This window comes from Onychostoma macrolepis, chromosome 16, assembly GCF_012432095.1.
Source record: "Onychostoma macrolepis isolate SWU-2019 chromosome 16, ASM1243209v1, whole genome shotgun sequence".
In the NCBI taxonomy this organism is placed as follows: domain Eukaryota; kingdom Metazoa; phylum Chordata; class Actinopteri; order Cypriniformes; family Cyprinidae; genus Onychostoma; species Onychostoma macrolepis.
This window is the reverse complement of record NC_081170.1, coordinates 15,249,002-15,272,518: the sequence shown is the minus strand read 5'-3', so window position 1 is coordinate 15,272,518 and position 23,517 is coordinate 15,249,002. Positions and strand designations below refer to the sequence as shown.

The 23,517-nt window shown below is 35.9% G+C and overlaps 1 protein-coding gene across 2 annotated transcripts in view; it reads left to right on the top strand.

Annotated features, from left to right (window-relative positions):
• The window catches only part of itga8 (integrin, alpha 8), a 78,247-nt gene that overhangs the window by 49,378 nt on the left and 5,352 nt on the right, over positions 1-23,517 (top strand). For both annotated transcript variants that reach the window (XM_058746891.1, XM_058746890.1), the window contains 7 exons: positions 19-111; positions 11,125-11,204; positions 15,550-15,630; positions 16,097-16,202; positions 17,164-17,322; positions 21,084-21,197; positions 21,909-22,022. In XM_058746891.1, the coding sequence (XP_058602874.1) occupies positions 19-111; positions 11,125-11,204; positions 15,550-15,630; positions 16,097-16,202; positions 17,164-17,322; positions 21,084-21,197; positions 21,909-22,022 (747 nt within the window). The remainder of the gene's footprint in view (positions 1-18; positions 112-11,124; positions 11,205-15,549; positions 15,631-16,096; positions 16,203-17,163; positions 17,323-21,083; positions 21,198-21,908; positions 22,023-23,517) is intronic.

Genomic DNA, 23,517 nt, shown 5'->3' with positions numbered 1-23,517 from the left:
TTTTTCTCTCTGTCTCAGGATCTTCAGCGGCTGAACTGTGAGCACAGGACAGAGAATGATACCAGAGTTGTGGTTTGTGACCTGGGAAACCCAATGGTAGCTGACACAAACGTAAGAGCCATCAACTCTGTTGATATGATGTAATGTCTACATGAATGAATGAGTGAAACATACAGTAGTAGTATGATGACGTGAAAGCGTAATGCTTTGCAAGTGTGTGGTACATACTTACATTATAGACATATGGTGTATAATGTGCTTTGTTGCATTACAGTTACAGTAACAAACCTCAGTATTCAAGGGAGCGATAGGGTTTCCTTCAAATGTCTGTGCCATTAAACCAGATATGTTATCATTCAGGTAGCAAACTATAAACCTGCCAACAGTCTTAACTACCAGCCTAAACTTAACTAACTTGCTTAGCAATCTTCATTTCAAATGATTACCCTTATACAGCCACCATGGCAGAAATTGACGTAAAAAAATAAAGCAGCGCTGAGAATTCAATACAAACTTGAGTTGCATTATAAATCGGATTTTGATGCATTTGTCAACACATAAAATTGGGCTTGTGTTCATATGTTTGTGCAGAGTTTGTATTCTTGCATACTTGCATATGTTTTGGGCCTTAACTTTCAGTGAGAGCTTGAATCCTTCAGCGCATTAACATAAATGAGCAGGACAGAGGAAGGAGGATTTTAGAGGGGTGAGAAAAGGGTAAGATAGCATATCAGTTTGCCTTTTAATAGCCAGATATTTAACAGCACTGTCAGTTTGCTGAGACTTCAGGTCCTGTATGAGACACCTGCCAATGCATCTCACACACACACACACACACACACATATCTCCTGATCCTGTTCAACCAAAACAGGATGCTAAAACTGAAGGAGATTCATTTGAATCAGTTTTTTCAGTAATGACACCAGAGATGAGTGCATAAACACGTTCAAAATTTGGGGTCAGAAAGATTTTTTTAAAGAAATTAATGCAATTAATATTTGTATTCAGCAAGGAAATAGATCAAAAGTAACTGTAAAGACATTTATAATGTTACAAAAGATTCTGTTCAACAAAGAATGCTGAGAAAAAAAAAGGTATTTTTACTGTAGAAAATAGAAATGTTTATTGAGCACCAAATCAAAAGTAGATTAGAATTCTATTTCTGAAAAATCATGTAACACTGAAGACTGGAGTAATGGCTGCTGAAAATGTAGCTTTGCGATCACAATAAAAAATTACATTTTAAAATATATTACAATAGAAAACAGTAAATTTTATAATTTATATTACATATCAATAATTCAATTTTTCACAGTATTGTTGTTTTTAATAAATAAATGAAACTGATAAAGTATATATTTTTTATTTACAAAATTAGACTTGTTTCCAGAGTTTATCTTTTACATCTACATTTAATAATTCAGGATTAACTGTTAACTGTTTATTTTTCTTAATATCTAAACCAATTTTTGTAAATTATTTGGTTTTAACATTCTTTTCGCATTTTAAACATAAACCTCTATATTTTGTTAGATTTGTGCTCAAAACAAGAAATTGTTACTTGAATTTTGTTATTTGTACACTATATACGGTAATTGAAAAAAATACAAAAATATTAAGAAACTTAATCCATCCAGAAGACAGAAACCATGTTTCTGTGTATGTCCTCACTAAGCCAGATGTTTTTTAAGACTGCTTGCCTACTGGCCCATGGACCCTCGAGAATGTAGCTGTTATACAGATGTGTTCATTCATGTGCCATTAAGGACAAATATACATCTCCCTGATGATATGAGCGTGTGTGTTGACTAAAGAGAAAACACACATCCCTTACATAGTCTTTTTCTTGCACAGTTAATAGCTTGATAATATTTGTACGTTGTGCAATTTTCTTCTCCTTCTCTCCCCTCTCTTTCTTTCCTACCTCTTTCTTCCCCGTTTGTCTGTCAGGTTGATGTTGAACATTGTTAATGAGAGTCTGGAAAACAAAACAGCGGATTGAGAGAAAAAGTGGAATGATGGAGTGAGTGTGTGAAGGGAGGGTGTAAACACATTGGGACAAAGTTTGAGGTTCAGTCTAAACACACTCTCCATCTATTTACTAGTCACCATGACAACCCGTCTCCAGCCATCCCAAATATCCCAGCCTGGGGTGCAGTTATAACAGTTACAAAACACACATACTCAACACACACTCCTAACACAACATCCTGCATCTCATTCACACACAAACAAACACACACACACATAAATCCAGAATATTTATTATTATTTTGAATTACAAATTCATGTACGGTGTTATGTTGTTGTTGTTTGCTATTTCTACTAGTAGTTATTTGTGAACAGCTTAATAACATTTATAAAAGCACTCTCTGTCTGTCTCTCTTCCTCTCTCTTTCTCTCTCCATCGGTTTCCCATTTCCTCAAAGCCCTCAGGGTGAACTGCTCATTAGGCTCCAGTCCGCTTCATCCATATTGAGCATTTCTCTTTCATTAAAAGTAGGGAAGATTATATTGTATCATTATCCTAAATTGATGTATGCAGCTGTAAGTTTTTTTTTTTTTTCTTTCCAGTTGTAGGAGAAATTTTGTGACTTGGACACATTTCAAGACATGATATATTTTTGGAACATATTATGAAGAAAACCAAGGTTTCTCCAACTAAAAAAGTGGCTAGTTACATCTAAAGTTTTTAGTTGGCTGGATATCAATTCGGTAAAATAATAAAGTAACAGTGGTCAGTTTTGTGGAGAGGTTTTTTAATCGATTTACTGTTTTTGTGAATCTATATGTAGCGTTTAATTAAGCTTGCACATGGAAATTGGTTTCAACATGTCTACTGTTGAGCAACAAATATTGATTTCTGTGTGGTTAATTATAATGAACTGAATATTATACATAAAGTACCAAAATTACCAAAATAAGGGTTCCAAAAGAGAAGGTTTCACCTTTTGTGCAATGAAAAGTTTCCATGGATGTTAAAGTTTCTTCATGGAACCACAGATGCCGATATATATATATATGCCAATAAATATAAATATATTTATAAAACGGTTAGTTCCATTCCGCGATTCTGATTGGTCAGCAGCTGTGTTTTATTCACGATACAACATGGCTATGACCGCTTCACCCAATGGTTCTGTGTATCACTGAGCAACACCCTTAGCAACCACCCTTAGCAACATAAACAATCAATAATATAGCATCAAAACTGTTTCATGTATTATGTATTTTATGTTTGTTATTTATTTAAAGAAGTATGAGTGACCCCCTGCTGGCGTTATGTTGCATCTTTCATCTTTAATTTTGAGTCCTCGTCTAATAAACGCTTCTTATGCAGAGATATGTTGATGTGTCTGTGCGTCTGTGTGGAAGCCTACATTTTCCGAAGTGAGAGGGAATATTACTGTATTTATTAGTTTTCTGTTTCAGGTATGATTCTGTAGCTATGTCCATCAGTTTACACTGTAATGACGCTTGTAAACTCGTGCTGTGCCGCGAATCAGTCTGTTTTAAAACTAAAAGACGGAAAACAAACGTTTTCATATGCTGAGAGATAAGCAGATGTATGTGTGTGAGAAAATATCATATATGGTGTTAAAAAAATAAATGACACAGCGGAAGATAAGAGCTCCGCTTCGCGTCGTGCCTAACAACGCCCTTCAGCCGTGATTTATTCACGATACATCACGGCCTCTCATACCTTATTGCTTACATATATACATTTTAATTGTGTATATAAACAAGTAATATTTACTATATTATTTACTTTCTTATGTTTCTGAACATTCATTTTTACTGTGTATCTGACACACATACCTGCATCTTTATTAGCCAGTTTACTCCTCACCTCTTCTGTTTGTTTGGATTGCAGTGCTTGTTAAAGCAATTGAAACGTAATTCGTCTGTAATTTGATGCATAGCTGGTAAATGCTTTGGCTCGAGCAGTGCCAGCTCGCTGAGAGCGGAGGCAGGGCAGAGAGGTTTATGACTGCGTTTACTACAGCAGGTCAAAAGATTATGTTGCTCATAAAATATAAATCAGAAAATCACAACTGAATAGGCAAAATATTACCTGTGGATGGGCATGCAATATGAACCTGTGGTTTTAAAACAGTATTAGTCGGTGTGTGTAGACAGTTGGCTGGATACTCAGAGGTCTATGTTTTATGTCTAGTTGGCCTGTCGTAGCGGTGGATTGTGGGTTTGAAATAGAGCTTGTAGATTCGTTCTGAGTGTCAGCATGTAAAATGCATAGAGAGCCAAAAAGAAAAATTTGTCATTTTTTGTTGTTACAGTACTTTCTTCTGTCAAAGCCATTCATATGAATGGCTACAGAAGAAGAGCACATACTGTATCTTGTTTTTTCCAGTTTTATTTTAGTAGTATTATTTATTCTATTAAATCATTTTTAGAGTATTTAATAATATTAAACAAAAATTATATTTCTGACTTTCATTTTAATGTTAGTTTTAGTAATTTTGTTTGCTTTTGACATTTTAGTTTTAGTTTTTGTATTTCTGTATAGCTGCAATTTATTTTATTTCAGTTTCAGTTTAGTAAACATTTAGGCAACATTTCTCATTTTAATTTATTTTTTGAAAGATTTCAATAATATTATTTCAATAATTATTACAGAAAACAGTTTTCAATTTTATTTGAATATAGTTTTAGTTAATCATAATAAGACATGACTTGCTACATGGCACCCTGTTTATGTTTTTTTCTGTGTAACTTGACTAGTTATCATATAATATATGTTCTTTAATATACATGAAGAGCAGGATTTTGGACCAATGAGTTTTCTCTGTGGGCGGGGCTGTGCAGCACAGTGGTCCTGAAATTGGAACTAAGTGACAGATAAACCCATTCTTATTTTTTGCTGTTGAGGATACTTGGCATTTTAGCATGGTTTTCTGAATAATGGCAGATGTGCATAGTTTGGAACCTGTTTGGAAACAATCATTAAAGAAATGAAAAGTTCTGTTATCGTTTACTCACCCTCGTGTCGTTCCAAAATCCAAACCTGTGTGACTTTCTTTCTTCTGTGGAACACTAAAGAAGAGAAAGCAAGTTGTTTGGCTCTGTGACCTGTTAACATGTTCCAGATTTGGAGACAGGCTTCGTCATGGAGCCTCCAGGGTTAAACCCACATGGGCCAAATTATCATGGCAACAGCAGAGGAGGGTGACAAGGCCGCAGATCCCCCACTTCACATACAACAAACAAAATGAGAAACACGTCATGAACTCATAATCACACACCGTCGTCACTGGTATAATCGTAATAATCGTATAATCGTACCACACTTGGAATCAGCATGTAGCCTGTGATCAAACGCAATATGTTTTTTTTCTTATTTTCTGTTTTCTTCTTCTTTTTCAAAACTTTCCAAACTATCCTCTCATAGCCTATAAAATGGAAGTCATGACCATGTGGTGCAGCTCATTCATCACAAATAGGGCATCACAAGACCAATGTGCACAAAACATGTTAGACACACCACCTCAAACAGTATGAGCTCCACAAACGGTTCCTGTATGAGGAACAGCAGAGTTTTGTACTAAACTGTTCCCTGAAGTAGAAGTTTCCGGCTGGATTGGCTTTTAGAAGGAAAGGAGGAAATTAAGAAAAATTAAAGAAATGAATTTTGAAAGATATCAGTATTCTTCTTCAGCACGTATGAATGAAATTGATAAAGTTACAACAAAGACATTTAAAATGTTACAAAATGTTCTTTATAATAGTGCTGTCAAAATTAGCGCGTTAATGCAGGTGATTAATTTTTTTAAATATTTAACGCAATTAACGCTGGGGTGGGGCTAGGGTTGGCCACCACTCACAACTGCTGTTTCTGTCACTTTTTCTCTTGACAAGAAGTGCATTTATTCAGTTGCAGAACATCTTTACGACCACATCAAACAGGAGACAGGCGCGAGTCAAACGAGCGCTCTGATGGTCTTGTGCTCGCAGCGCATGCACTTCAATTGCACGCACAAAGGTGCACGCTGTAGCCTGTATCTTTTCATATCCAAGCGCGAAAAAAACTATGTACATGCAATGTCGTGGTCAGTTAAGTCATGAAGTTAACAAAAAGGCGATTAAAGCTGCCTTAAAACTGTGCATGCATGTAATATATTTTATATGAGTCACATTTAAGAACATGTCTCTGAAATGGTTTTCCAAACTGTCACTGTCTCCCTCATCTAACACACCCGATTCAACTCGTCAGCTCATTATTGAGACTTTAAGACCTGAAGTGGGTCAGAAAAGGTAAAGAGAGTTGAGAGAAAATATGACGCATGTCAGATACACGTCATGTTCTGCAGCGACAGCTCTTAAAGAAATAGCAGCCAAAACAACCTAATAACCAGCTGCTGTGATTTCTGTTCATCAAAGAAAAAAAAGAGCAAATCAATAACTTTTATAGCTTTAAGGATTCATCAATATTTAATTTAGAATTTACTGCTTGATCATTTCAATTTCTATATATTTCTGTTGAAGGGCACAGGTAAATATGACCTTTATTATAATGGGTTTATGTGAAGATTGTTTTAAGTTCACTAAATTAGATGTTATTTTTTAAAGTCTAATAAATGTTAAAATTGATAGCTCTTAATTATACTGTAATGTTGAATGGCTATAGTCAATGGTTAAATATTAGGGGGAAAAACAATTTTATAGAGACATCAGTAGTATTGCTATCAGTCCTGGCCTTCAGTCATAAAAAAAGATGCCATTAAACAAATATTAAAAATAATTTTTTATGTTGTTTGTACATTAATTTGAAGATTGAATGTGAAATTATTGCAATATAAAAGTATATTTAAAAACTTTAATGTTAGGTGGGATTAATAAAAAATGTACGATTAATTAGTAGATTTTTTTGAATCGATTGACAGCACTATAGATGCTGTTCTTTTCAATTCTTTTCTCAAAGAATCCTAAAAAAATGTGTCAAAAATATTAAGCAGAACAAGTTTTCAACATTGATAAGAATAAAAAATGTTTCTTGAGCACCCAATCAGCATATTAGAATGATTTCTGAAGGATCAGGTGACACCGAGACGGGTCTCGCATCATCACAACTTGCATACATTGTGGTGCCAATGCAGAAGTGAATAAATTGTGGAATAAAGTCGTTATTTTTGTTTTATTTTGTTTTGCTTTTTGGACATTAAAAGCATTTCCATCGCCTCACAAAGTTAGCGTTAAACCACTGGTATCACATGGACTACTTCAATGATGTCTTTAATACCTTTCTGGGCCTTGAAAGTGATCGTTAGGCTGTCAATGGAGGGACAGAAACCTCTCAGAATTCATTACAAATATCTTCATTTGTGCTTTGAAGATGAACGAAAATCATACAGGTTTAGAACAACATGTGGGTGAGTAAATTATGACAAAATTTTCAATTTTGGGTGAACTGTCCCTCTAAGTAAAGACAGGAAGTCATCAGAAGTGCTGTCCATAAGGCATTGGCTCATTTGGCTCCTAATTTTAATAAAACCAAATAAACCATCTCTATCTAACTACTGTGAATCTTATTTTCTAATTGAAAATGCATTAAATTTGGTTTTGATTGCTTCTATTGTCCTCATTTGTAAGTCGCTTTGGATATAAGCATCTGCTAAATGACTAAATGTAAATGTAAATTCACTGGTAGTTTTAAAATAACAGTGTAAATGTCTTTTGTGAGCCGTAATTCATACAAATCGGACATGACTCGCCCCATCTATTGCTCTCGCTGTGGTATTTAATAAAGAAAGGAGTTTCATGGTCTGTAAAATGAAACGCACTGAATGAGTTTATTGTTTCACCGACTCCTACCCATTTAAGCTAATGTCACATTAGGGTGATGTAGATTCACAGAATTTGGCAACAGTTAATGGCTTTAGTCTCTATCCACAACACCTTGAAAAGAAGGATTTCCCAGCGTCTTCAAGCAATATATTATTTCTTGAGAGAGTGGGCTGATATTTTAGGGGTGATACACTTCTGATGACACTAAATAATAGACTGACAGGCTCGTTTTTTTTTTTTTTTGGCTTACATTGTTCTTTGTTTTTAATCAAACACGATCCAGCCATTTTCATGCTTTCTGGATGCACTCTGTCCAGCTTTACTTAGTCAATCTGTAATCCATCTGAAAAAATACCATTGCACATGTATTCAAACACAGTGCTTTTGATGTTTGTGCTGTTTCGAATGGAATCCACATCTAACTTTTCATTCCTATGTTGTGAAATGCATTTAATCAAACACACTTGAGGAACTTGCATTTTTCCCATGTTATATAGGATCTGTTCTGAGTTTCATTAAAACTTTCGATTGAGAGTTATTGTCTCATTAGTGTAATTAGATGATTACTGTTGCCACAGAAACATATGAACCAGCCCTTGTAAACTCAGATTGAGATGAAGTCTCATTTCTCAGCACTTGCATGAAGTTGCAGAGACGTGATCTTCATTTGATTTACCAACTCTATGGGTTTTAAAAAAGGACGCGAGACCACAAAAAGAGGCTCCGTGGCCGGTTCCTCTTTAAAGTTTAACAGCACTTGTTACTCTCACCCGTCTGTTATGAGGGGCTTTGTAGTAAGGAAGGTTTCCGCCTGGGGAAGCTCATTTATGGGGCTCCAGAGTTAGCACATAGCCTTTAGCTAAAGGACTGGCCTTCATTATCCATCCCAGCAGCCATTATCAGACTTCTTCTAATGAACTACACCATATGGACACAGTTACAGCCAACGAGAAAGAGAGATGATTAGTGAAATTTTATTATTTGTTTGTGAATGAAGATTGAAATGTTTAGACTTTGTTCAGCAGAGCAGAAAGACAACAAAATATATAAATCAGAGAAAATGGCCTTATAAAGACGTGTTTTTAAGAGCTGGCATACTTTTGACTGTACGTAAGGGCAAATGTATATAAATGTATTGATAATATGTTAACAATAGGGGTAACACTTCAGTATAGGGACCAGTTTTCACTAGTTGCTTATTAGCATGCATATTATTAACATATTGGCTGTTTATTAGTATTTATAAAGCACATATTCTCCATGACCATATTATACATCCCTAATCCTACCCCATATATAAACTTAACAACTACCTTACTAACTATTACTGAGCAGCAAATTAGGAGTTTATTGAGGCAAATGTTGTAGTTAATGGTTTGTTAATAGCGAGAATTGGACCTTATAATAAAGTGTGACCACAATAGCTAATATGATAGCTAATGCAAAAGCTACATTTTTATATCATAAACTGGTTTTTGAGCGCAAAAAAAGGCTTGGTGTAAATTGCTGATAGTCGCAGAAATGAACATTAGCACTCTAGAATACTTCGGATTGGTCAAGCATGATATTCAGTGGTCAGTAGAGATGGGTCATTCATGAACGACATTCATTTTGTGTCTGTCGTGTGACAAATAAACAAAAGATGCGCATAGTAAACTATTCATTTATTCTGATAATTTATCTTTGGCGCCATTATATTTCCAGATACAAATATGAAAATATAACATTTTTAAACTAATAAATGAAATGAGTGTGAAATCATGTGAGATTCTCGTCACATGATTCTCATCACCTTTGGCAGCGCTGTATATCACGCTGTGTATCACGCATTATCATTTCATACAAATGAAACTGGCACCATTTTGCATCTGAATTATGTACTGTAGTGACTGACTTTAGTATAAATATACTTGTTGCTTGTTTCTTGGGCGATTGTTTTGTCCATTGCAGTTGCAGAAGCTTTAAGAAATAATTTTGACTCAGTAGTCAACATTTGAAGTGGATCAAAAAGTTCATCAAAGTTGTCCTAAGACAAGAACGCATTTTGGTTTTAGGTTTTAAGACAACTTAGATGAAAAGTTTTGATCCACTTCAAATGTTGACTGCTATATTTCATGTCCGCGTTTTTATTGATCTAATGAGTAGCCATGGAATGCTAGTTTATTTGTGATGCATTATAGGAAAACGTTTACCTATTACCATTTCCAAAGCTGTTTTTATTTCATCCATAGCTTGAACGTAACAAAAGTTATGGTTATCTGAAGTTGGCTGATCTCTAGGATTTTCAGGAACAGAATTTTCAGAAAAACTGGTTTAAAGAGAGGCAATGAAAATAGAAACACAACAGTCAAGTATCATAAGTAAAAGTCACTTTACTGTGGTAAAATACTTATTTTAGTCACTGTACATATTGTAAAAGATTCAAAATGACCCCAAGGAACACACAACACTTGCAATCATTTGAACGTTAAGTGTATATCTGTTCATAAAACATCACAGATTACAGCATGCAGGCTATCTCCAATTCTTCTCCTGTTCTACGACTCTGGATTTATAATACATAACCAGACACAGTTCAGAACTATAACTAGTTTTGTGTTCTAAACTTGTAGTTTTATTTCACGCTTTTAACCTTTTGAACTAAATGAAAGTAATTGAGATCATTTAAGCGAGTAACTACTTCAGACTCCGTTGTTCCCTTGCATTCCGCCATCTCATGATATTTTAAAAAAGAAGAAAAAAACAACAACTTTGCATGCTGTAATTCACACAGGACTGGTGGAAAATGTGCATTGATACACCTTTATTATATACCTTACATGGTTTATTTTGATAGGTGAACTGTCTTTGCAGTGATAAAGGAAAGCACCTTCGCAGCACGTGTTATCAAACTAACGTTAGAGAAAGACAGTCTTTTCTGCTTGCCACAATAAATCGCTATTTTTCTGCACTAAACAGGTGAATTTTGCCAAGATATTTGCAGAGATGATAGACAAGATGTTATAGAATAATAATTGAATGAAAACCAAATTTTGACAAAAAATTGACATTCAACCTATTTTTTGAATTTCCTGAAAACGTCCCAGTGCGTTCCTAGAACCCATCACATTTGTTGGCGGTATAAAAGTGAGACTGTCCAGACAGACCCCAGCATGTAAGACAGCACAGTGTTAATTGTGGTGGGTTTTTCCTGTTTGAGACGCTGGGGGTAGAGCTCTATTCTGTTTTACTGAGCACTTACAGATGTCCCTTAAGCTTTTGATGTCTTCATGTTTTTCCCTTTCTTCTTTCTCTCTCTCTCTCTCTCTCTCTGGCTCTAGTTGTCCGTTGGTTTACGGTTTTCTGTACAGCGGCTGGAAGATGCCCCTCCTACCATTGGCTTTGAGCTTCAGATACACAGGTACAGTAAATGTTACACTTCATTTCACCTGTATGCCAATTACAGATCTACAAGTAGCTTCTTTGGTCTTCAAGTAAGCATAATGTATTCTCACAACGATTATCTTTGATTCAAACACACAATCATTCACATTTCTGGCCAAATCATTGTCAACACCGAAGTTCTTACATTCCCACTGGTCATAAAGTTATAAAGTGAATAGGTGTGTATGTCTGAGAAGCTAAACACATTGCTGGCTAACATTTCTGGTACCTTAACTTCTAATTTAATTTAAAGACCTCTTGCACTACTCAGTTGTGTGTGTGTGAACATGGTAAGTGGTGTGTGTCACTTTGATGTATGTTTTAGGGGGTCATTTTGTAAGCAAGGGCCCCAAATGTTGGTCGTTATAGAGTCAGGGCTTCAGAACAGGAAGCTGAGTGTTGATAAGATGTCCTTGGATGGGTCACAGAAAATGGATGGCATACCTAAAGAGACTCTGTTTGTCTACGTGTGGGTGTATGTAGAGAAAAATGACAATTTTGGAAAATATTGGGGAGGAAAGTAGGTTCTTTGCTTTTTTGTTCATCTGTTTTGCCATTATTAGAGATGGGTCGTAATGGTCTAATCATCAAATGCTAATTGTTTAATGAGTTTGTCTATTTTATATATGAGCAAAAGTGGAAATGTAATAGATTACAGATTACAAGTTACCCTATTTAAAATGTAATAAATAGTGTAACTATTTCAATTACTTTATTAATGCAACTGATTACATTTCATTACTTTTCTAAATTTCTAACGGATGTTTTCAACTGTTAATCATTTTTAAACATTTAAACCAGGCAGGGTTAACCTTACAGTAGGATTTGACACTGATTACTGTCAGGCTTCTCAAAATTAAGATCATAAAAATACCACCACAAAATCTGACTTTAGCACCTCTTTTTACTTTGAGATCGTTCTGAGGTTAAATACAGATTTAAAATCATAACAAGATATAGTTTAATAGCTATGATACAGTTTTTGAAGTCAAATCTTTGCATAGCTATAACAGGAAATACTGGCATCTAACAATGCTTTAGAAAAAAAATATGTTTAAAAAAAAAGGCATATACATAAAACCAAATAGGAAATTAAACTCGTATTAAATAAACGTGTCCTATTCTGTGTCCTAAACTCCTGAAACGTTAGTGTCTCATATTTTAGAGCAGTCGATGCAATTTGGGAAAGAAATCAATCAAATCTGTATGTGTGAAAATATTCAGATGTAACCTCCTTTGTAGCTGTGGTTGCACTTTATTTTAAGGTGTCCTTGTTACAGTGTAATTATACATTTAAGTACAAAGTAATATTAATTAACTACATGTACCAACTATATAGGGTTTATCTTAGGGTTACTTGCATGTAATTATGCATAATGTATTGTTATTATAATAGTAGTACATGTAACGTGTAACAAGGACACCTTAAAATAAAGTGCTCCCGTAGCTGTAATTTAATTACACAATTTTTCTCAGTAACTGTAACAGATTATAGTTACATTTGTTTTGTAATTAAATAACGTAATTCCGTTACATGTTACTCCCCAGCGCTGATGAGTAGCCGTGTGATATCACTCTATATCGGCATGGCTGTGATTCAGCTATAGGCACGTGGCAGCATATATTTTGTAATATAAATGATAAAAATCTTTCTTAAGAACATGTAACCTGATATGCCAATTTTGAAGTTTTGCATATCATTACATTGTGTATTTAGCAGAACTCCCCTCTTGGTTTGCATGTCCTTGGCCATGTTCTGTTAAGCTCAGGGGTGAAGTGTATTTGTTATAATAACACTCCTCACTGTGATGTTACTCACGCATATGCACAGGGAGGTTTAATGTGCACATGTTAGTTTTGGGGTGTTGAGATGACTGCCAGGCTGCTCTCAGAGGAGGCATATTTCCCTAAGGGTTTAATCACTGAACCCTAAAGTCTCTCCATAACTCAGAAGCAAGGTTAGGTCAAACAAGAGGGCGAGTCTGAGGGTGTGTATGTGTGCGTTTTCCTGCACATATGAGCGTGCACATGTAATATGTTTGCACTTAAGTGTGTGTGCAGTATGAATACATTTGTGGTGTGTGTCTTATCTGTTTCGGTATGTGCGTCTCTGGAGGATAGAAAAATTTTCTGGTGACTAATGTTAGCCACATGTTCCTCTGCCCACTCTGATTTTTCACCTTGAGACAGAATAAGAGTGAAGGAGGAGAGAAAACTACAGATACAGAGAGATGAAAGCCAGGTGTCAAGCAGCAAGAAAGATTGTTTTGTCTCAAGTCTTTTCAAGTTGTGGCTCTGATGGTTGGTAGTAATGGCTTTTTATTTTTTACTTTTATTCATGTAATTATTATTTGAAGATGTCTCTTAAACTCACCAAGGCTGTGTTTATAAATAAATAAATAAAACTGTAGAACTGCTGTATTATTGTTAAAGGTGCTGTATGTAGGATTGACACCGAGTGGTTGAAATAGATATTGCAGTCCAAATTCAAAATATTGGTGATGGTTATTTTCACCCTCCCCCTCCTCCTCAGACTTGACGCACACGCAGGTTGCCAGATTAATGACATCAACAGGAACGAGCTCACATGATGATGAAGACAATTAAATACACTGTGTTTTCCGCCAACTGGCAACCCGCGGTGCCGAAATACAATTGGGTAAACTGGCAGTGGGCGGGTTTCACAAACCATAACAAACACAGACATTCTGGGCCAGAATGCACATTTTCAAAGGAGAATAACTGACTGTAGCATTGTTTTTCAGATAAACAAGTATGTTAACTTAGCATGTTACTTAAATATCTGCAAACATATTATGGTATTTTTATGCTTTAGTAGAGTCAAAATCCTACATACAGCACCTTTAAATATAATTACAATTTTAAAATAACTATTTTCTATTTTAATACATTTTGAATGTCATTTATTCATGTGATGGCAAAACTGAATTTTCAGCATCAATATTCCAGTCTTTCTTCAGCATGATCCTAATATACATTTATACTCATTCAAATTTTTTTTAAATAAAAATATCTTGTAACATTATAAATGTATACACTATATATAATATAGTCAATTTTAATCTTTTAGTGTCTCCTTGCTGAGTAAAAGTAAATTTCTAACCCCAAACTTTTAATATATAATTTAAACTATAGAATTTATATATTGTTCTTTTTCTACTTTATACATAATTTGGAGTTTATTTTATATTGTTTGGATTCTGATTCTCTCAGGATGGAAATGTAGGTGCTGGAATCAAGGTATCACATTTCCTGACTCAAGATTTAGTATTTAATAAGACTTTTAGACCTGAATGAACGAAAGAAAATCTTACAAGACTTCAAAGATTCTGCGGTCTCATTGTTCCTTTCAGTCACACAGTAAGTTTTATGGCATATAGTAAATATATCGTTTTTTGTGAGCCTCAGTTATTCCACAAGATCAAAGTTACAATTGTCAGACCTTTTACGATTTTTTTTTTTTTCTGTGTATACATCCTCTTCTTCCACTTCCTAGATTTCCGAGAATTATATATTTTTACTCTTACAATTTACTTATATGTTTTTAACAGCTGCACAGTTATTAAAGTGACATTTAATAAGGTGTGCGTCAATGGCAGATATATTAGGACAGAATCTGAAATGACATCTGAAAAGAGGTCCATGAGTATTTCAAATACAGTACAATGTTTAATTATGTTATAGTTATATTACTTTTTCATGTCACATGTTGGAAAATTGGTAAACGTACTTCCAATTTTAGGACTTTAGAAAGAACTTTCTTTTTGTGCATTGTCACAAATGAAAGTGTGGCAACACACATAAAATCCATCAGTTGTGTTCATCCACAATCCCCGGGCAGACGTTCACTTGTATAATATGTGAATTCATTGTCACCACAATATACTTGATACTGTGTCAAATGAGGGTTGTCTGATGTACTGATGTATGTGTGTGGCTGGTGGGGATACTCTGGTTTTCACGTCACAATGACTGACCAGACGGGGAACTCTAGGACAGCGACACACTGTGATGAAAAAGCATTGTTCCCTGTTCATCGTCTCATCTTCAAATTCAGACACGTTCACAGAACACAGATGCTCCCAGCCTCAGGCTCACACATGGAACTGTTCAATAGTCTGAGACACTGTGGCCTACTACAGAGCCTTACTGTTTCATAGTACACACTACATAACTATGTTTTACTGACACTTTATTTTAAATCAGAATGTTACCTTGATAATGTAGCGTAAACAATAATGTTTATAGTGTTGAAGTTTCTTATTGCAAATGAACAAAATATTGTTTGTTTCTCTGAACAGCTCTAATAAGGACAACTCGAGAAGTGTTCCAGTGAATTTGACTCTGAGCATTGCAGCGAGAGCACAGGTGGAGATCAGAGGGTGGGTATCTCTCTTCATCTGTCTCTCTCTGTCTCACTGAGTGGAAAATGAGCAGTCTCAGTCCAATTTCAATAAAAGAACACAGACTGCCACTGTTTGCCTGTTCAGAGGGATCTGGAGAGGTTATTCACTGGACCCTTAAAACTACTGATTACCAAACACTCTGTTCATGTAAAATATTGTATTGGCAGAAGGTCAAAGTACATGATAAAAAAGGAATTGATAGAAAATAAAATTAATTTGTGTTTTAATGAGGTTAAAGATAATGTATTAGCCAATAATCAGTCTTATCTCTTACTTTTACTCAGCCAAATGTTTTTGTTTTTCTCATTCAGTATACTCTTTCACTTGGAAACCTGTCACATTATAACATTTAAATTTGAATGGTGTTTATTGGCAAATATGTAAGACTCTGTATGATAAATGTTCCTGCTTATAAAGAAAAATTTCTTATTTTTTTCCTTAGTGTGTCTCACCCAGCTCAGGTTGTTTTGCCTTTCCCTCGATGGGAACCCAAAGAGAAACCTGTGAGAGAGGATGACGTCGGCCCTCAGGTTCAACACATATATGAGGTATGGAATAAACAGACACAAAACAAACATTTTTGGTAAACATTGAGTGCTTAAAACACAGGAATAGAAGAAGAAATAGGGTATAAAAGTACTGGAACTAACATGCTCTGTTAAATGGCCAGAAAACAAAACCGCAAATATTCAAAACTGTGGTGTAATCAAAGAGATCCACTAGCATATACACACACACACAAAGTACATAAACATACAAGTCATGCCAAAACTTATCAACATAACTTATTAACATATACTGAACACACTGATTGTGAGTCAATTGATTTCTTTTTATTTGAAAGAGTAGAATTTTATGACTCAATATTATTTTTAACAACTATCTCTTTAACACTAATCTGCTATAAGAAATCTGGTACGCTTACCACAATAAACTTTCCCAATGGGGTGTAGTGCATTCAGCTAGCAAAAACCAACTTCTGGAAAGCTATTTATTTTTTTGTTTGTTTTTGTGGAGACTCTTGACCTCTTTTTGCTGCGAGAGGGCCTCACTAAACGCCATCTGTCCTGCTGCTATTAATTTTTTAATTGGCTGTAATGTTGGCCAGACGCTGTACAGATGGTTTATGTTAGAAGCAGCTTCAGCTCATGTTCGATCCAACCGCTAATGCTAATGCTAGCACAGAGTGTTTGATGAAACATTTCAGTTTTTGTACATTCTTCCATAGTAAATAAAAATCTGATGATTCATATTAATTGATTTGACATCAGGAGCACCTCTTATGAAAATTTACATAGTTTGTTTGTTTTTTAATACACAGCATGGTATGAATATTAATAGCCATTTATCAGTTATTGGCTATAATATGAAAACATTTATCAGCGTGTTGGTATTGGCCATAATTTGCATACCAGTGCATCACTGTAAGTCTTTATAAGGGAAGAACTTAAATATTTTTTAATAGATTTAAATTAATTAATCTCTTTTTGTATTTCTCCCTCTTAACAGTTACATAATAAGGGTCCGAGTTCAATAAGCAGGACTGTGTTGGAGGTGGGCTGGCCCAGTCAGTACCGTGAGGAACACCTCCTTTATGCCCTTCAGATCATCACTGACGGTCCTGTTCACTGCAGTGTCAACGGCTCCCTAAACCCACTGAAGTTAGAGGTAGCACATACACACAAACTCTTTTCTCTCTATCCTCTGTTTTGTTTTTTTCTCCTTGAGACTGTACGTCTCAAAAAGTTCCAATGCAAGAAGAAAGTGTCCGCATTTTTTTTTTTTTTTTAACAATGCGTCAGTGAAGTTGAGCCCCTGACCAGATCTTTCCTCATATACAGAGCAAGTTATTTGAATTAGCGTTTCTTTCTCCATCTGCATCACATCTTTCTCTCTTGTCTGTTCCTTGCTGTCATAAATCTCAGGTTTCTGTGTTTTTACTAATGAGCTGCAAATAAATGTAAAACTATGGCTGCTTGTTTTTGATCAGAGAGCATTGGACTAATTCTGACCTCTCTTGACTGGACTTTATTATCGCTGTTCAGATTTCATGTGCAATCATTATGAAGCATCACAACGTCCTCATGAAGTCTCTGTGCCATGTAACTGATCTGCATTCACGCTGCGTTCAGAATTTTAACCACCTGGACTGATATTAGAGCTCTTTTCCTGTGAACTTTAGAGGAGAGTGTTTTGGCCCAGAGTTTTGGCTGAGAACTTTGTGTCTGCCTCTCTGGCCACATTCACACAGTGACAAATAAATAGAATAAAAATAGAAAAACTGATAGAAATAAGAAATATTTATTAAGTACTAATTTTTCCTTCCTTGTGACGTGCATGTGTATGTATATATATATATATATATATATATATATTAGTGGTGGGCCGTTATCGGCGTTAACGTGCTGCGTTAACGTGAGACTCTTATCGGGCGATAAAAAAAATATCGCCGTTAATCTATTCTCAAAGTTGGGCTGGGAGCTGTGTCTATACTACGCAAGCTATGATGACTTTCACCTTAATATTTTAGCGCGGATGTATACCTTGCCGAATAGCACTGTAGGGGGCGAGAACGAGTCTTCGAACCTGTGTGTATGCGTGCTAACATGGATGCAGCTATGAAGCCGCCGGGTTTGCTTCAGGAAAAATTTATTTTTAAGAAGCTTCCCAATGGAAATCGGCAAGTCATTTCTGTCTCTACCTTACATGGTCGCGCTCTCTGTATCGCGCGCACAGCGGAGTTCCGCCCCGGTTCGCACACACACACACACACACACACACACACACACACACAAACAAGCGTGGCGCACACACAAGTGAGCACACTCCCACTCCTATTTGTAAATATTAAGCCGCAAAACGTCTATTTAAATATGACTTCTGTGTGTCTCTGTGTTAATGTATGGCGCAGACGCGCGGGTTTGTTCACTACTCATACAGAAGCGCAAGACGCTTGCGGCGATATTAACGTCTGTCGTCTCACTAAATGAGGACATAAATACATGAACAACATCTCCAGAACTGCTCTGAGAGTTACTTCATGAGCATTCCAGCGTTTCATTTGAGAAAAACTATCCTCACGGCAACCCGTCAAAATAAAAGTTCGGTTTCACTTGAAGACATTGGGCAGAACGTAATAGGCTACTACTACTAAATCTATTAAAACCTTATCTTTAAGGAATAATCATACAATGTCTTCAATGTTATTATCAATATTAAATTCTTGATGACTGCTAGTTGTTTACTTATCTACTTGGCAGAATTCAAATGAGCCATTTTAATCTAGATTAATTCCAAGATTACAGTGAGATTAATCTAGATTAAAAAAATTAATCTATGCCCACCACTAATATATATATATATATATATATATATATATATATATATATATACATACATATACAGTCATGGCCAAAAATATTAGCACCCTTGCAATTCTGTCATAAAATGCAACACTTCTCTCAGAAAATTGTTCCAGTTGCAAATGTTTTGGTATTCACATGCTTATTGTTTTTGTTTGCACTGCAAAAACACAAAAAAACAGAGAAGAAAAGTCAAACTTGATAAAATTTCACACAGAACTCAAAAATGGACTGGACAAAATTATTGGCACCTTGTCAAAATTGTAAGAAATAATTACTTTTCAAGCATGTGATGCTCCTGTAATTTGTATTTAGACACACCTGTGGCAAGTAACAGGTGTGGGCAATAAAGTAATCACACTTGCAACCAGTTAAAATGGAGAAAAGTTGACTCAACCTTTGTGTTGTGTGTCACACTGAGCATGGAGAAAAGAAAGAAGTGTAAAGAGTTGTCTGTGGATTTGAGAGAAAAAATTGTGGAAAAACATGGACAATCTGAAGGCTACAAGTCCATCTCCAGAGATCTTAATGTTCCTGTGTCCACTGTGCGCAATATCATCAAGAGGTTTACAGCCCATGGCACTGTAGCTAACCTCCCTGGACGTGGACGGAAGAGCAAAATTTATGAAAAATTACAACAAAGGATTGTTCGAATGGTGGATAAAGAACCCTGATTAACTTCCAAACAAATTCAAGCTGATCTGCAGACACAGGGTACAACAGTGTCAGCTCGCACTATCCGTCGCCATCTGAATGAAAAGGGACACTATGGTAGCAGACCCAGGAGGACACCACTGCTGACACAAAGGCATAAAAACGCAAGACTGCGGTTTGCCAAAACTTATGTGACAAAACCACAATCCTTCTGGGAGAACGTACTGTGGACAGATGAGACAAAAGTAGAGCTTTTTGGTAAAGGACATCATGGCACTGTTTACAGAAAAAGAAATGAGGCCTTCAAAGAAAAGAACACAGTCCCTACAGTCAAACATGGTGGAGGTTCAAAGATGTTTTGGGTTGCTTTGCTGCTTCTGGCACTGGATGCCTTGACTGTGTGAACGGTATCATGAAATCTGATGATTACCAAATAATTTTGGGGCGCAACGTAGTGGCCAGTGTCAGAAAGCTGTCTCCACCAGAGGTCATGGGTCTTCCAGCAGGACAATGACCCAAAACACACTTCAAAAAGCACTCAGAAATGGTTACAAACAAAGCGCTGGAGAGTTCTGAAATGGCCAGCAATGAGTCCAGATCTGAATCCCATAGAACACCTGTGGAGAGATCTCAAAACAGCAGTTGGGAGAAAGGCATCCTTCAAATCTGAATGACCTGGAGCAGTTTGCAAAAGAAGAGTGGTCCAAAATTCCAGTAGAGAGGTGTAAGAAACTCATTCATGGTTACAGGAAGCGATTGATTTCAGTTATTTTTTCCAAAGGGGGTGCTAACAAATATTAAGTTAAGGGCGCCAATAATTTTGTCCAGTGCATTTTTGGATTCTGTGTGGAATTGTATCAGATTTTACTTTTCTTCTGTTTTTTTTGTGTTGTTCCAATGCAAAAAAAAATAATAAACGTTAGTACCAAAACATTTGCAACTGCAACAATTTTCTGAGAGAAGGGCTGCAATTTCTGACAGAATTGCAAGGGTGCCGATATTTTTGACCATGACTGTATATATATGCACGTCACAATGAAGGAAAAATAAGGAATAATAATAAATATTTATATGTATATATCACAAGGAAGTGAACTATTAAAATTATTAACTATTAAAAAATTTTGATATGTGATATCATGTTGTTGTTCAGGTTTGTAAATTGTTGTTAATAAAATAAACATTAGAAACCAAAAAAAATTCAAACTATTAAAGAATCAATCATTGAATTAAATGAAATATAGAAAATTAGAAAACAAAATTAGAAATGCTGCCTCAGAAACTAACGGAAATAAGAAAGTTTAAGTACTAAAATGACAACTACTATAACTATTTTTACAAACTAATGCACATAGCACATTGCATACATTTTTTAATTCCTCTCCTATCTTTGTCCTGTTCCTGCACATTTAGACCTCCACTCTTCAGGACACTCCAGAATTACTGGGCTTTCTGAGGAACAGCAGCGGTCCGACTCGCCACAGACGATCTGTTTCTACAGCCCAGAGTTACAACAGCAAGATACTGGTACACACACCACACCCCAGTACCACAAACACTCACACAAACCACCTGAAGCGCATGCTGCACACCCTGTGGGAACAGCCTCGTATATGTGACAGATGGACTCTTATGTTGAACTTGACGTGTTATGGGGACCTGTGTTGACCTCAAAGGCTGAGTTCACCTGTAAATCTCATAACAGGTCATTCATATTATGCTTATTGTCTTGCTTTCTCAAAGTGTCTCTTTAGAGGATTTGTGTGCGTGTGGATGGACCAGCTGGTTTTGATAATCATAGTCCATCACACCTCAGGCATTGAGATAAGACAGGGCAGAGGTCATGTCCTATGCACATAACAGTTGACATAGATACATCATACATACACACCATCACTCATCTCTTTAAATGTGACCACAACAAATCAGTCAAAATCAAGTGTGAGGCTTTCAAGACACATAGCACATCTACAGAGGTTCAACAAGGTGAAGATGACACTTTATAATTCAGCACTTTGTTATTATTACAAACAGTGTTATCACCAAAACAACCGAAATTACAGTTTGAAATGAAAAATTCTTAATTTTATGACTCAAAATTTCTTGGCTCCAAAACTTTCTAGGTTTACTTAGATGTTCAATCCCAGATTTTGAATTTTTAATGAAGAAATATATGAGACAAAAACAGATCTCAGGCTCGTTCTTCACTTTTTCTCTCATTGTGTGTGTTTGTGATAGAACTGCTCAAATATTAACTGCCTGATGGTGGAGTGTGTTGTGGATCGCTTGGATCGAGGGCAAAGCGCAGTGATCAAATTCAGATCTCGACTCTGGGCTCACACCTTCTTACAGGTACGTTTATCACACAAATATCCTTGCATTTCTTTCTAATTGTCCAAGGAAGTTTTGTTGTTTAAGGGATGGTTCACTCAAAAAGAAAACTAATTTACTCATCATCATGTCATTCAAAAAAACTGTATAACTTTCTTTATGTATAACAAATATATGTATAAATAATATCCCAAAGCTCTTCAAAATATATTTTGTGTTCCACAGAAGAAAAAAGATGCATACGGGTTTTTTATTGAGTCATTGGGTCCAAAATAACACAAAAAAAATGAAGAAGAAGAGAAAAAGAAAACAGAACATCATCAAAACATCCTTCGAAATGTGTTATTTTGCATTCTAAAGAAAGAAAGTCATACAGTTCGGAATGACATTAGTGTGAGTAAATGATGACAGAATTTTCGTTTTTGGGTGAACTGTTCATCTGGGAAAGCTACTTGGAAAAGCAGCATCTAAAGCACAACATCTGCTGGATACAGTGTGTGTAATTACAGAGAAGGATGCAGCATGGAATCTACTGTAATGTATAAACATTCACAAACTGTCACAGTGTTTTTAGATGTTATCTTCATGGTATCCAGCTGGTGATTTTCACTTCTTAAATCACTGTATGATCAAAGGCTCTTATTAAGCTGCGTTTACACTGACTGTGATTTGCAGCAACAAACTGACCAGCAGTAATTCATTTTCAATGAGGGTTGGCTATTTGAGGCGACATGAGCGACCGTGGCCGATGCAACAAAGTTGAGCAGAGTTCAGCTTTATGTAAATGCACAACGACGTAATTTGGAAACTTCCAATGGGAGTGCAGACAGTGAAGTGTGGGAACTCCTAAATGTCTTAAAAAAATAAATGGGTTTCAGTGTTTCTTTGGACCCCACTGACTTTCATTGATGGGCAAAAAACGTTCTTCAAAGTATTTCTTTATTTTTTTTCATCCAAAAGAAAGTCATACAGGTTTGGAACAACATTTGGGTGAGTAAATGATGACTTGAAATTAATATGTACATTTTTTAGTCAAAACATGGTGTTTATGGCCACCTTTCCTTCTTTCTGAACACAATAGAGTGTTGTGTCTCCCTCAGATGTTAGGTTAGTGTCACAGGAGATGACATCACCAGTCTAGTTAGACATTTTAAACACCACAGTCAAATGACGTCATAAACCCTGACATCGTCAGAACAAAATGTCTTTCATCTCATGTCCAGAGGAACGTCCACAAAAACCAGACACATGTATGAGAGCACATACACTAGTGTGTCTGCAGGACAGTAGTGATCTATTCGTGCGTGTGTGTCTGAGTGATCCTAGTGTGCAGGAAGTACTTTAAGTTTTTGTTTTGCTGCTCTTTTGACCACTGCTTCTCGCTAAGCCTCATCCATGCTGAAGCCATTACAACTCAGCGCCCTTTCAGACACCCGCCATGTGCGTTCTGTTAATGTTAATCTGACATTTTCCTCTTCTGCAAGGGGCCGGCCTCTATCCCGCTCGCTCCGAGATG